Below are 15,175 nucleotides of genomic sequence, written 5' to 3'. Positions count from 1 at the left end.
AGATGCAGGTGTTCAGCTTTTTTTATTTTACATGAAACAACAGATGAAAGTATAGAAAGGTCCATTTTTTCCTGCACCTTTTGTGTGATTAATTAACTGCTTTTATAAACCGCAGAAATCAGATATATCATGCAGGTTCAACATGTCCAGATCCATTTCCTCTGTCTGTGGCAGGAACAGTGGCTCAGGACTAAACAAAGTGAGCAGGGACGCTGACACCGGCCCTGAGGCAGCATGTCCTAAAAGAGCACTGTTATATATTTGGCATTTAGCAAGGGCCCTCAGCTCCCTGTCTCCCAAACTAACAATACAGGATGGACACTCACTTCACTTCACTTTAAAAGAGGGAAGAAAAGTATAAAACTGGAGATTAAAAAAAAGAAATAAAGAAAAAAGTGAGTTTGCGTGCTTGTGTGCATGGAGATACAGTTAGCTGAGACAGAGACAGATAGAGATAGAGATGCAGACGAACAGTACTGCTGCTGTAATCACTTTTTTTGCAGGGGGGGCGGTGTTGAAAGTTGATAAACAAGCATTTTGCAAAGAGTGCTGGCAGGGCTCTGGCAAGGTTTGCATGTATTGGGCTGAAGTAAGGATGGGCGCGGGGGTTGACGGAGGAGGGAGGGTGAGGGGGGCACCGAGGATACGGGCTGGTCTGCACTGGGACCCTCTCGGAAACGGACGCGCAGCCTTTTGTTGTCTCGCCGACTGTTTGCTCTCTCCGATTGGCACTGCTTTTAGTGTGCACGTTGACTGCTCTGTGGGTTCACGCACAGGACAGCATGTGCAGGTAGAACAGCTCCCACTGAAAAGATGCACATAATAGGTGGGAGGAAATGAGATGGACGGATGCACCTTGCACCCTACAAAGGCCAGGGATTCAAGTGAAAAGAGTTTTATGTTTTGCCACCTACCAAGACTGATTGCAAGATATTTCAAAGAGATACATCACTGCAGTCATTTTAAATTCAGAATGTTCACTCACACATTTAGTCAAAATTCGGATAATTAGAATGTTTTGCCTTGAATCTCCACTGTATGAATTGAGAATCATTATCGCTGCTTCGTATTACATTTTCAATAGAGTGGATTCAACTAAACCTTGGTCCGTTTGAGTGTTATGTTCTCTGAGATGTTATTGAGGATGGACGGACAGGCAGCCCGTACAAAAGAGGAGTCACTATAAACTCAAGGGCACTTCCTCTTTCATAGCGTTCTGCTGCCTGCTGCAAAGACGCACAATCCATACAGCATAAAGGTGAAAGCTAAAGGGTATGGATGTGTATATATATCCGACAAAGAATCAGGTTTCACTGTACCAGCTCGGCGGTGCGCAGAAACAGAGTGGAGAAGAGAAAGAGAGCGAGATGGGGCCAGCTGAAGTGTCTGAAAGCTACACTAGTTGAAAAGTTCAGCCTTGGGCATTCATAGTGACATGCTCCGCACTCTCCCTGAACTCTAAAGTGACGGGACAAATATACGTGCACCTCCACTCACTGTTTGTTTGACAACTCCGCCATCGCCAGCATCTCTGAGAGTAGGAAGAGCGGGGAAAGGGATTTGTAATGGATTTAGTGTGTTTCTTCTGGCCGACCAGGGAGGTGAAGTGAAGCACTATTATCCTGATGAAAAAATAGGGGCAAGAGAGAGGGGGAGAAAAAAAGAGCTTTGATTTATGCATGATTCATTATTTACTGACCATTCTTCACCCCTTCTCCCCTCGCATCACCCATCCCCCTCATGCTTATATGCAGCCTGAAAAGCTCGATAAAAATGTGCAAATTTGATTGATTCTAATAGCAGACTGACAGGGACCCCAGCTGGGGCACTTAACCATACCTCTGTGTGTGTGTGTGTGTGTGTGTGTGTGTGTGTGTGTGTGTGTGTGTGTGTGTGTGTGTGTGTGTGTGTGTGTGTGTGTGTGTGTGTGTGTGTGTGTGTGTGTGTGTGTGTGTGTAAAGCATACACACTCTTAGTTAATAAAGGAGTGTCTGCAGTATGCTCGGGTACCCCGTCCTTCCTCAAAGTAGCACCCCACCCTCCCTTTCCATCCTTTATCCAAACCACTGCCCCATCCGTTGGTGCTGATGCTGATGATTTCTTATGACTACCCCCAGACCCCCTTTTTCTTTCTTTATCCAAAAATCTCCCACCTCTCCCCCTTCCTCTTCTCCCATCCTTCCTTGTTGACTCACCTCCTTGTTTCCTCTCTTTCTGGTGCTATAGAAAATGAGTTTCGGGGCGAGCTGGTGAACCAGCGGTGGACACGAGGCGAGAGGACCAGCAGCCGCTGTCAGGCCTCCCAGAGACTGCAGAGCCGTCGACCAATCATGGTGAGTGACAAGGCCCTGCAGCCCATCCCCCCTCAACCCCATCCCTCTTCACTACCACTCACCACACCCCTACACCCCCTTCCCTGATTCTGCTTCCTGGGCATTTCCCCAATCCCTAACTCAGCGGGGAAAGTGAAAGAGGGTGGAGGCAGAGAGAGGGGAGGATGGAGAAAAGAGGCAAGCTGCGTGTGCATTGGGGGGAGAAGGGGGGTTGGTTGATGGCCAAGCTGGACAGAAAAACATGAATCAAACAGCACATCAAATCTCCCGCTTGGCCCAGCCCATCCTTTGCCTCAGCTTAGTTCAGTTTAGTTAAGCTCAGCATGGCACAGCTCAGCGTATTCCCACTGCTGAGTTCACTTCACTTCACAAGACCTTTTTTTCCATTGAAACACAATGAAAAAAAAGAAACTCAAAAGGATGTCCTTGAGCTGCTCATACTTTTTTGTCCATGATATTCCTCCTTATCAGCAGAGTAAAAAACACTCTCTTCCACCAGCTACTTCCCTCTCCTTTAACACGCTCTGCCATTTGAAACCCGTCTCTCCTCCTTTCCGTCTTTCATTATAAAACCTTTGACCCAAATTGCCACATTTTCAAGGTTATTTATATATTCTGAAAACATCTGGTCCTTTTTTTTCATGTGAAATCACAATGGAGAGTTACCTCTTGAAAATCTGGGCAAAACATTATTTCTTTTATATATCATAATATCTTATCCAGAACAGAAATGAAGCTAATGGAAATATATTTAGAATACTTCAACAGCTCTCCAGTATAGATAATAAAGTAAAAGAGAAATGGGAGAAAGAGTTAGAAGCTAGCAGTAGAAAACTGGTTAATTATACACATACATTCTTTTCATGTCCAATTCTAAATCTTTTCTGGAAACAGATGTAAAAAATGCTGACGTAAATAATCAATTTAAAAGAACCTTTGAAATTAGAAAATCTTTTGGGCATTAACCTGCTTGGTAAGATCAAATCAGCAGAGATGCATCTTTTCAATGTACTGAGAGTGACTGCCATGAGCAAGTGACAAGGACATGGAAACAGCCAAACCCACCAAAACTTACTTCATGGCTATCAACACTAGAACAAGTTACACTAAAGATAGACTTAGTAAAATAGCAATCTACTCTAATTTAGTCGAGAACAGGCAATAAACAAATAAAGTCAATAAGTATGTATGTATGGAAGATAATAAGCAAATCATTGCAATAAAGTAACAACTGAGAGTGTGACACTCAACAAAGAGATGGAGGGATTGAGGGGAGATTGAAAGAGAGATGAGTGGGGGCGGTGAGGCAGGGGGGTTGTTTTCCCCTGGGCCCAGTAAAAGTAGTTTTGCTTCCCCCCCGATGGCTCGGGTTCATCTGAAGAGATGACTTTTATTGATTTGGTTTGATTTCTGCTGCTGACAGAGCTGAGGAGAGAGAGCCGTTGGTTTCAAACACTATATCATGTGAAGCTGCTCCCGTCTGTTTGGCCTGACACTTATGATACCTGCCACACAATCTTCTTATTATCTTTTTAGACTTGTAGCGAAACGCAGATGAATGAAATGGACTGAAGATAAGAGCTAAAAAGATGTTTAGTTATGAACACTGGAATCCCATCGCGGATGACACGATTACGCGGTCACACGCGCTCAGTCTTTTTGCATATCAAGCGAGGAACACGTCCCCTCCCCTCCTCCCTCCTCCCTCCGCCCTCCTCACTACTCCGCTCTGCCTCATGTGAATTATTAAAGTGAAACTGAGGAAAGGCTCGCTGTGCGGTGATCCAACATGGAGGCTGTGCATGCGTGGTCCGCCTGTCGAGGGAGATGTGCAGCGTGCCTTTAATTGGCAGCTGCTGTCCGCAGGTAATATTTGGAGATGTCAGTCTTCGTCACCGGTCGTGAGCACTACTCTCCAACTCATCTCCCCACCTTAACCCCCTCCTTTCTTCATCTACTCTTGTAAACCTGAAAATGAATAAAAGAGTCATTTATGTGCACCAGGGGACGAAGGGTGACCTTCTCTCTGAAGTCATTGCCCCCAGCCAGCCATTTACATAGAGCTGTCAGAATGCAGAGCAGAGCCGAGGCCCTCCTGCACCGACCGTTGCACACAAAGAAGGACATAATTGATAATGTACAACACAGCCTGTAGGGATGAACTGCGTCTCCCTCCTCCTCTTCCTCCTTCTCTTCCTCCTCCCTTTTCTCATTCATCTACTGCTCTCCACACCACATTTCACACTAGTTAAACCCCAAGACACACACACAAACAGTACATGCACATTCTGCTGTGCACATATAGCGGTTCTTGCATAGACACATACACACACAGACAACTCAACACATTTCTTTCTAGTAATGTGTAGGCCCACCTACATGCACCGTTCCCGGAGTCTAATTAAAAGACAACAACAAGGACAAGTTTTGAACATACATTTAAAAAGAGCCATTTGAAAGAAATAATGGAAATCAGGTAAATGCCTGCCTGCCTGTATCACTGGCTGTGACTTTGTGTTCATAAAAATGTAATGAGCTGGAATTGAGAAAAAGGACAGGGAGAAGAGAACTCCGATGTGTTTACCTATTTAAATGTGCGTAACTATGGTTACACAAACATGAAAGCAATGGGGGCCCTTTTCAGTCCAGGTTTTGATTCATCTGATGACTATCAATGTAAAGAGGAGGCAAAGGAGGGAGGATGAAAAAGTGCAGGAGTAGCATAATAGTATATCATATTTTCATGAAGGAGAAACATGTGTTTTAGTCTTATTCAAATGCACACACGCACACACTTCTTTCTCTCACACACACATATTCTTAAACACACGCTCCCCCGTGTTTACCTTCCCTTCCCAGTCATATTCAGTCAAATATTTGTACATCCACAATTTCTATACCTCCACCTGCTTTAGCATTTGATTCATCAACGTTTCGCCTTCATTACTTCTCACCAGATTTACAAGACAGTTTTAAATTCATCAACATTCAGATTTGCAACTACAATTTGCCACAGCAGTGGTTTGAGCTTGTACAGAACAGGAGATGCAGATGAAAAGACCCTTTTCTAGTCATGTTGCAGCCATTTGCATCCACTCTTAACTCTTTTCAAACCAGGCCACTATCTTTCCAGTAGTGGTGGAAGTAAAAATCTGTCGTTTTGTTTCATAAATTAACAGAAAATGTTTCGGCCACTATCTTGATAATCAGTTCAGAATAACAGTCAATCTTCAACATTCCCTGGTGGGGTGTTTGATTCTCATCTTTGTCGTACATTAAAATAAAACACCCGGCTGTTGAACTGTTGGTCAGATAAAAAAAGCAATTTGAATGTCAACTGCTTTTAGAAAATGTGATGGACATTTTCCACCATTTTTTATGGCATTTCATGGACAAAACAATAAAACATTTTAAGTACAGAGGTATTATCTGCAAGATGTAAATAGGATGTCAGATGATAGATGTTCCCACACAGCCCTGTCAACACCACCATGTATTTCACACATTACCTTTAGCTGTTCTAAACATGTATCTGTTGTTTTAGCTAAATACTTCACCTATTTAGGTTTCTTTTAGGTATTTTAGTTATTAGGTTACTTTTAGCAATGTTTTTCAACCACTTATCCATGACGTTTAGCAAACTACTTCACCTATTCACTCATCCATGAGCCATTTTAATTGTTAATCTGTTACTTTTAGCAATTTATTTCATCCATTTGTCAATTAGTTTGAGCTAATTTTAAGGTTTATTCATAACCTTCAGTTTTAACAGTTTATCCATTAGAATTTCCTAATCCTTTTAACTGTCTATGTTGAACTTTTAGCTATTTGAACCACTTATCTATTACATTGTTTATTCACTAGGTGTAACCAACTAAGGTACAACAGTTGTTTATCAATCTTTATGGCTAACGGTTTCAACTTCACTGGAAGCTTGCTAATTAGTTTTCATACATTCTCAACACACAGTGCTCAGATGTTACAGCTGACTCAACATGGATTTTATTCAAACTATAATTTCAGCTTTATTTGTTTAAAGCTATTATTTGTTGAGCTATATTTTACAATATTTCCACATATACCCTCAAGCAACTGAAAAGTATCCCTACAGTAAAACTGTACTTAACATAAACATATTGATTCTCCTACAATATTTTTGAGCAGCTTTTCAACCGAGGACAACATCATTGAGCTACTTTAATCTTTAAAATAAATAATCTTTTATGACGAGCTTTGTTATGTGATAGATGTAGTGTTGTACTTGTATAAGGTAGCACAAAAACTCAAGTGAAGTACAAGCACCTCAAAATTTAACTTAATTATAGTACTTATTCCACCACTGCTCCATTCACGCATACACAGAAACAAGTGCAGACTGTAATGTAAGGAAACAGACGGTGTGGAGGGGAATACACAAACACACACACATTGACTGGAAACTCTTCACTGCGCACTCATCCGCTCCTCTTCCCACACTGAGCGCTGTGAGTGGAGCACAGAAGGAGTCAACTGCTCCCTTCAGGCAGGGCACAAAGCTGCTGCTTGTTGCTCGACCTCCACATTAACAGCGCTCGATCAAAAGAGTGGAGGCCGGAGTGGTGAGAGACAGAGAGGACAGGCCAAGACGGTGGAGACCCACACAGGAAGGGAGGGGCTCGGGCCTGCACCTGTACCTCCGGCCAAAAACTAGATGCTAATGAATGAAGCGTACCCTCCTCGGGGCAAAAAAAAAAGTAAAGCCCTTAACAACAACAGCGTGCTTCATCTTCCTCTCATCCCTCTTTCTCTCCTTCTTTTCATGAGTAGTCTATTAGCAGGAAAGGGGCACTGCCAATTAGAGGAGAGAGAGTGAGAGAGAGGGATAAAAAGAAGAGAAACAGGGACCCCATGTTTGAATCCCACTGTGGCGGTGCCAACTTGACTATACAGAAGCAACAAAGCAGCTAAGTGCCAATGCATGGGGAGGGGGAGGTGGTGTAGGCAACTGGGGGGATAAAGAGAGTTTTGCGGGGAATATGTGTGTGTGTGTGGGAGGGGGGGTCACAGGAGGGAGGAAGTGCGAGTCAGAAAGAGAGAAAGAAGGGAGACCTGTAGTATAAAAAACCCTGAGTCCAGTAATCAAAGCTAATGGCTCCATTGTGTCTAAAAAGCATCTGATAGCTCTATAGTGCACTGAGAGCAGCACTGAGCATGGAGAGGTAGTGCTGAGGAGGTGTGGCCAGTGTGTGTGTGTGTGTGTGTGTGTGTGTGTGTGTGTGTGCGTGTGCGTGTGCGTGTGCTATCGTGCTTGCTGCCTACTCCTGGCTCGGCTTTTAAGCCACAAAGGAGCAGGTGTTAACCCTGCCGCACGCACACACACACACACACACTCCTCCGTAAAAGGGTTATTACAGTGGCTTTTTAGCGGACTGTGTGTTTTTGCTTTATTATTATTTTCAGCATATGATTGTCACTCCCGCTGCTTACAGGGGCCATGGCCTCTGCGTGAGCGCTGCCGTTTGCCTCTGCACAGCGTACAATCATGTGTACCACTCAGGTGCAGGAAATTACAGGGAGAGTGATCGGACGTGTGTCGGGTGAGGGTGGGTGTGTGTGTGTGTGTGTGTGTGGGGGGGGGGTGTCTGAAAGTATAGCTTCAACAACAAGGTTTGTTTTCCCTTTCTGTACCATGCAGCTTTTATTTCTGTCTTTATTGTGATGAAGTGAGCAGGGCATACGCGTCTGTGTTTAATTTTTTCCTGCGGTGACAGGAAGCAACGGGTGAGGGGTGAGGAATTAAAGATATGATTGTGTCTTTGTGTCAGTGTTGCCTTTCTTGTATTTTGATTGGTACGTGTTGAGTGAGGGTTTTTTGTTTCGAAGCAGAGGAAGAAAAGGACGATTAAATGTGAGGGAATATAGTGACAGCACTGATGGTTTCTTTTCTCTCTTCTCTCCTCCACACTACTCTCTTCACTCTCTCCTCCTCTTGTGCTCCCTCTTTTTCTCTCTTCTCTCCATCTCAGATGAGTATCGAGGGTGATGACAAGCGGACTCGCACTCGGTCCAAGGGAATCAGAGGTGAGTGTTTGTCACTACTCTCCATCACTTCAGGCTCTGTCATTTAAAGGTTCCTCCTTGTAGCTGTTCACAGGGGGGACATCCAGCCTATCACAGAGCTGACATAACAACAACCATAGGAAAACCCACACATGCACAGGTGGAACATGCAAACGCCACACAGGTGGACATGCAGGTGCAAACCCAGAACATTCTTACTTTGAGCCAATGGTGCTAACCACTACACGCCCCACTCCATGGTTCAGATTCAGGCCTTAAGCTAAAAACATGGAGATGTAGATAGTTGTAACTTTCTACGATGTTCATCCTGAACACTGTTTCATCAGTTTTCATCAGACTTGCGCTACCTCTGCACCGCATACCCAAGCCTGCAAGTTAGGGACCAATGTAAACGTGCATGAAAAATGAGCGAGACAACGTTATAGATTCATATCAATATCTCTCTCTCAATTCAAACCAACTTTATTTACATCTAGACCTCCTAAAATCATGCAATATGAACGAACAAGATACTTTTACAAACAAATTTACAGATTTTACAATGAATAATATATTATACTGATAATATTATTCATTGTTTTTCTGTTTTTGAAAATCTTCATTATTTGGTTAGTGTATATAGTGTATATAGGCCTACTGTACCTATTGATTTATGGGGTTTTCTTTTTGTGTTTTTATGTGTTCAGGTTTGTGTGCGTGTGTGTGTGTGTGTGTGTGTGTGTGTGTGTTTGATGTTTAGAAGCAAGACAGCAGAGCTACAGTTCACAGGGCGTTCAGAAAGACGTCCAGTCATTCCAACTGCATGATGAAAGACTGAGAAACTGAGATTCTGCACCCACACAAACAGTGTGTGTGTGTGTGTGTTTGTGTGTGTGGTGTGTTTGTAATCTCTGTATACTTTGTGTATCTTGATACCCAGGGTCCTTCTGACGTGTGATTAATGCATGTGGTATCGGAGCCCAAACTGAATTCTCCAGGATCGTATTGTTTTCTCGTTTGCTCCAAATGAAAATAGGATATTTCTCCAAACTCATTCTATTGCTCAACTCCCAATCGATGCCTCCAGTCAGCTCAGAGAGGAGTGTGTGTGTGTGCGGCTGTATTGTTTGTGAGCTGTGCTTGATTTATGTTTTGAAGGCAATTACAGTAAGTTGTTCCTGAAAGAAGTGCTGTTTTCTACTGATGAAGGCAGTTTTCCTTTTAATTTCATTTTCCCAATTATGATAACTAAAGTGCAACAATTAATCATGTTTTATTGCTGGAGTCTGCATATAATTGTCACTTTTTCTGAACAGCACTATGCAATTTGGCTGATTTAGGTTTTCTCTTCTGCGTGCATGTTTTTGTGGTAGCCTGTGTGTGTTTGTGTGTTATTCATACAGTATGTTTGCGCAGGCCAGCTCTTATACTGTTTGTTTTGTGCTTGCCTTTGTGAACAGGCGTTTGAATGTGTGTATGTTTGCATTTAGATATGTGTGTGTTTGTATGTGAGCTCAGGAGTGTGCAGGGTTTTTTTCTTCCTCCTGATCATGCAGTCAGGAAGCCTCATGGGATTTGTATGCATTTGTGATTTATTGATCTGAGTTTCTTTTAGCAGCGCAGCTTTCTTAGCAGTCGCTCACCTTTGTTCTCCCCCCCTGTGTCTTTCTTCTCCTCCCCCCCTCTCTCTCTCTCTCTCCCCATTTCTCTCAGTTCCTATTGAACTCGTTGGACAAGAGCTGAGGTAAGGAAACACCTTCATCTTTGTGCAAACCCCTTTCATAAACGTCCTTTATGTGCACCACAGAGTCCCCCCGGCACTTGTAGACTCACTATCACTACTTCTTTAGATATGCTGTATATTTTTATTTTTTATTTATCATCATCAGCACTTCTCAGCTCGTGGTCATTGCCTCCAACAGGCTGGTATTGATTTCTCACAGCCCTTCGCTATTTCCTGCTATGAGCACATACAGCAGACGCAATCAAAAGGGTGTATGATCTTTTTGCAATCCGATCGAAGAATACAGCACGAGGAGAGAAGATGGTGAAGGGCGATTATTTAGTTCCTCTTTTCCCTCCACCTGATCCTCTCTCTTTCCCAGTCAGGCGGCGGCTTTCAGGGCCTCACCGGTCATGAACCCCATTGTCCTCTCTCTTCTGCCTCCTTCTAAATTATTTTTTTTCATCCTCTCTCATTTTGACACACTTCACCTTTAAGCATTGATCTGTGCTCAGCACTCCGAAAAAAGCCCTTTCAGTTTCTGGATAAAGAAAAAAAGCAGTATAGGGAGGCCAGAGAGCATCTCATTTAAAATGCAAATGCTGCATTTTTTAATAAGCGAAATTAATAATTAGGATAATTGGAGTAATAAAGGGCAATTGCTGGGGGAAGTTAATGAGAATTGAAATGAGCCGTCCTGAGGGGTCATAGCAACCTGAATCAGAGGGGAGACAGAGAGAGAGAGAAAAGAGGGAGGGAGAGAGACCTGATGATGATGACTGGTGAGGAGAGCAGAGAAGGGGAAATTACAGCAGGTCTCGGCTGATCCTTATCCCTCATAGTAACAGGATATAGGCCAGGGTTGATGAACGACACACAATATTATGTTCTCTCCGGCTTGATGCCACCAGCAGTCATGCGATTTGTGTGTCTGCTGGAAGGATGGGGGGATACATATCTCTTTGCATGTGCATTTGTGTGACAAGTATGCCCAGCTTGCATGTCTTTGCTCTGCTTTGCTTTGTTGTTTATCTTATTTTACGACTTTTATTGCCTGTGGTTATCACTGCTTCTGCATAGGAACTAAAATGCACCATGTCTTAAACATATCTCTAACCTCCATCCATCTCATCCAGCTGCCCCACCCTTGGATGCAATGGCTCTGGCCATATCAGTGGGAGATACTCACGACACAGAAGGTAGGGCAGATTGAAAACCCACCCTCTGTCTGTCCTTCTTCTCTGTCTCTCTGTCCTCCTCGTGCTCTCTGCCCAATCTGCTTCGTGGAAGATTTCACATTTCACTTCGGTTCTTTAAAACAATTGTCGGATATTTTGGGAAACATGTTTATTTGCTGAGAGTTAGATTTAAAGATCAACACTGCTTTCATGTCTGAAGCTACAACAAGCAGCTAGTTAGAATGGCAATAAGGCCATTGTTCACGTTTTGTACCTGAAATGACGATTACCCCTGGTAACTAGCTAGTTTTTACTTTCCTGCAATCAATTCATTACAAATAAGGAGAAGAAAGAGAAAGGATTTAAAAAGATTAGAAGGATGCCTAAAAAACAAACATAACTTAATTTAAAAAAAAACTTCTTTCCTCTTCTGTTAATAACACGGCAAAGTTGGTTGCATAATTTACCCAAAGCGCCAAAATCAGATCAAAAAGAAAAATTATAATCGTAGGATTTGTAAGAATCACATGACACTTAATGTCAGATGACATAAAATTCCCACAGCCTCTAAATCTGAACCTATATAAGAAGTAAAGTTTTTGGTGCACAGAAGTGAAATGTGAATTCTCCAAGTTATTAATTCCAGCTTCATTCTGCCTCCTCCATTCCTCGTCTGTGTCACTTGCCCTCGGAGACGCTTCGGGACTCGGGGCGGCTCACTGACTTGTGACTCCTCTTTATTGAGGGGCAGATATTAGCTATCTGTTTACATGTGTTTTCGGTCAGGAGGCAATTTCAGATGCACTTTGTTTATAGATCGTCCCTCAATCTCCCTCGGCATCTCCCAGGTGAGAGTAAGAGGGAGTTTATTGGATTTCACCCTCCACTGCCTTGCCCGCCCGCCTCTCCATACAAGTTGTTCATTAAACGTTCCAGTCAATTGGCTGAGATTGGTTGTGATGTCTGGGTGAACAGCATGGCGCCCCCCTTAGGCCACAAGTGTCAACTCAAAGTCTCTGCTAAAAGAACCGCTCCCTCCTTCTTCATGTCGGAACACACTCACACACCCTCCATCATGCTGCATGAACTCACTCATGGACATGATGAGGTGCATGAAGTTAGATGTGTTAGTGTCTGTGTGTGGTTTTCTGATCACAACCCTGATTCTGTTCTTTCTGTTCTTTCCTACCTCTTTCCATCCCGTCATTTCCCTCCATCAGTGTTCTGGGTTGCCCCATAGCCAGAAAACGCCGTCTGGAGGAAGCAGAGGCAGATCAGGAGCAAGAGCAGGATACAGAGCGGCCTGCTTCCAAGAGGAAGTCCCAGCCCCTGAAGATGGCCCTGGACGAGGGCTTCAGTGTGGAAAGTGACGCCAGCAGCGAGGCCGAGGGTGAGGGAGAAAAGGATGGTGAGAAAGCAGCAGAGACCAAGGAGGAGGACGAGCAGGAGGAGGATGAGCAGGAGGACAGGGAGGCAGTTGTAGAGGAGATAGAGGCAATGACGGAAGACCTAACGCAGGACGGACAGACAAATGGACAGGAGGTGGAGATGCAGAGTTTACAGGACGAGGAGGACGGGAAGAGGAAAGAGGAAGACACATATCAGAAAGAGGAGAACACAAGTGCAGCTGATGAAGGTAGATTTTTCTCCCTGTGACACCAATCTTTCCTCTATGTGAGGAAAAGTCTGCTACAACTACACCTAACAATACTCTTATATTTACAACCTTTTCCTATGAAGCCAGTTAGTGCTGAAACAAGTGGTCAATTAATCAGTCAATCATTTCAATTTATATATTTACAGTCACTGGTTCCCACTTCTCACATGTAGACATTTGGTGTTTACCTCTGTTTTATAGGCCTGGTTTTGGTTTTCACACAAGACAAGATATTTAAAGATGTCACCTCTAGGAAGTCATGGAGTAATGATGATTATCTGACTAAATAGGGGAATCTCCGTCTGTTTGTCAATATTCACCTGACAACCACTTCAATCTTGGCGGGTGTGTTGCTGAGGAAGTACAGTTTTTTTTGATGAGCAGTTGTCAAGAAAATAGACATCCCTCCATTGATTTTGCACGGTTTAAACTGTCAACTGCACATAGCCTTATGTTTACCAGCTTTATTGGCACTGCACTAGTATTTGTAAACTTAACAAAACTCCCCCAAAGAAATAGCAACAAAACATGGGATGATTCTCTCCGTCAACCTAACCTAATTCTTTTTGCACGTGAAATGTTCTTGTTCAAATTAGCACTGCCTGAGAGACTTTACCCAGGGCGAGAAAGTCCCACAACCCCACACACCATTTAGTGTGCAATAACATAACATATCAAGGATTTGCAAGATGTGAAGGCAAAGCAAATCAGTGAGATCATTGGGGGGTGGTGTGTGTTGTCCACCAGAGTTAGAAAAACACCCACAAGTTACAACAAGTTCTCTGAGTAGATCAGTAATATTGCAGGAGGTGAGTTGCCATTCCTCTCAATGAGCTTCTTTCTGCATCTCAAAGCTGTGTTGCACCTAAAGACACTGTCACAGCAGCAGTTTTTATTTAATTGCGAGTTCATAGGGAATAACTTGGCAGAGCAGAAGCCAGTGATGATAAAGATATTGCTGACAACATCTTCAGCTCACTGCATGACTCACTGACCTCTTCCTCTTTGTTTCCACAGAGGAAGAGTGTGTGATCATCGAGCCCGAGCTCAGCTCAGCGCCACCTGCACCCCAGGAGTGTCAGGTACCTTCTCAGAGCGCCAAAGAGGGGGACAACTCTCTCCTCGACGTTGGCGGAGTTTCCGACAACAATGCTCCAACTGTGGCCATTCAGCAGGCTGTTGCTATGGAGATGGAGCAGGATGTCACTGTGGCAGCCGAGTGGGGTGAAGAAGTAAAGGACAAGCAGGAGGAGGGCACGAATAAGGGGGAAGAGGAAGAGGAGGAGGCGGCACATAGAGTTCAAGTGTTGGAAGAGTCATCTGTTCTGCAGAAGGAGGCGGCTGAAGTGAAGGGAACGGAGTTGGAGGAGGAGGTGGAGGATGAGCAAGAAGAGTGCGAAGACAGGAGCAACCACGTGAGCCAGGAAAACCCCCAATATCAGACTGCTGATGTACCCCACGAACAGATAAATGATGAAGATGAGGAGGAAGAGGAGGAAGAGGAGGAAGAGGTGGCAGTGCCAGCACAGCAGAGGCAGGACACTTCAGCAGTACCAGAGGAGGATGAGGAGGGAGATGAAGAGGACCACAGGGACCATGTTCTGCCCATTTCTGATGTGCCAACTGCCATCCGCACCATCACCAGCACCGCAGCAGCTCAGGGAACACACATCGAGACTGAAGACCACAGGGCCGGGCCACTGGAGGACTACAGCTCACACAGGACAAGTCCACTTGATAAATGTAACTCTCATAGACCTAGCCCTCTTCACAACTATAAGGACAGCCCTCCTTTAAGCTACAGCTCCCACAGGGCCAGTCCACTGGAGGACTACTTTCCAATCCCAAGAGTTGAGAACTATAAAATCCACAAAGCCTCGTCTTCAGCCTCTCCCGACATTATTGAGGTGGGATCAGATAAGTCGGAGGAGAAAGACTACGATGACATGGATGGGGATGACGAACGTGATGACGAAGACAGCCTGTCACAGCGCTCCACGGTGACAGACGAGTCTGAGATGTTTGACATGACCCGAGGAAACCTGGGCTTGCTGGAGCAAGCCATTGCACTGAAGGCAGAGCAGGTGAAACCAGCTGGGCCCAGAGAGCTGCTCCGTGCCCCAGATATACACCACCAGAGATACTTCACCATGGATGACAGGCCCAAGCACCTGGACGTCATCCGCAAGAGCTACTTCAGCAAAGGTAGGACGAAGAAACCAAGAGATGCTAACACATGCACGAG

General features: G+C 44.3%; 1 protein-coding gene across 6 annotated transcripts in view; it reads left to right on the top strand.

Moving 5' to 3' along the window:
- The window catches only part of myt1b (myelin transcription factor 1b), a 38,914-nt gene that overhangs the window by 3,471 nt on the left and 20,268 nt on the right, over positions 1-15,175 (top strand). For 5 of the 6 annotated variants that reach the window (XM_047340321.1, XM_047340319.1, XM_047340320.1 and 2 more), the window contains exons 2-7: positions 2,227-2,333; positions 8,339-8,393; positions 10,086-10,116; positions 11,232-11,294; positions 12,494-12,909; positions 13,948-15,135. In XM_047340321.1, the coding sequence (XP_047196277.1) occupies positions 2,331-2,333; positions 8,339-8,393; positions 10,086-10,116; positions 11,232-11,294; positions 12,494-12,909; positions 13,948-15,135 (1,756 nt within the window). In that variant the 5' untranslated portion in view covers positions 2,227-2,330. The remainder of the gene's footprint in view (positions 1-2,226; positions 2,334-8,338; positions 8,394-10,085; positions 10,117-11,231; positions 11,295-12,493; positions 12,910-13,947; positions 15,136-15,175) is intronic. The other variant, XM_047340318.1, reaches the window with a different exon arrangement.

Source organism: Hippoglossus stenolepis, chromosome 6 (assembly GCF_022539355.2).
Source record: "Hippoglossus stenolepis isolate QCI-W04-F060 chromosome 6, HSTE1.2, whole genome shotgun sequence".
NCBI lineage: Eukaryota > Metazoa > Chordata > Actinopteri > Pleuronectiformes > Pleuronectidae > Hippoglossus > Hippoglossus stenolepis.
The sequence above is the reverse complement of the archived record's forward strand: the minus strand, read 5'-3'. Positions and strand labels throughout refer to the sequence as shown.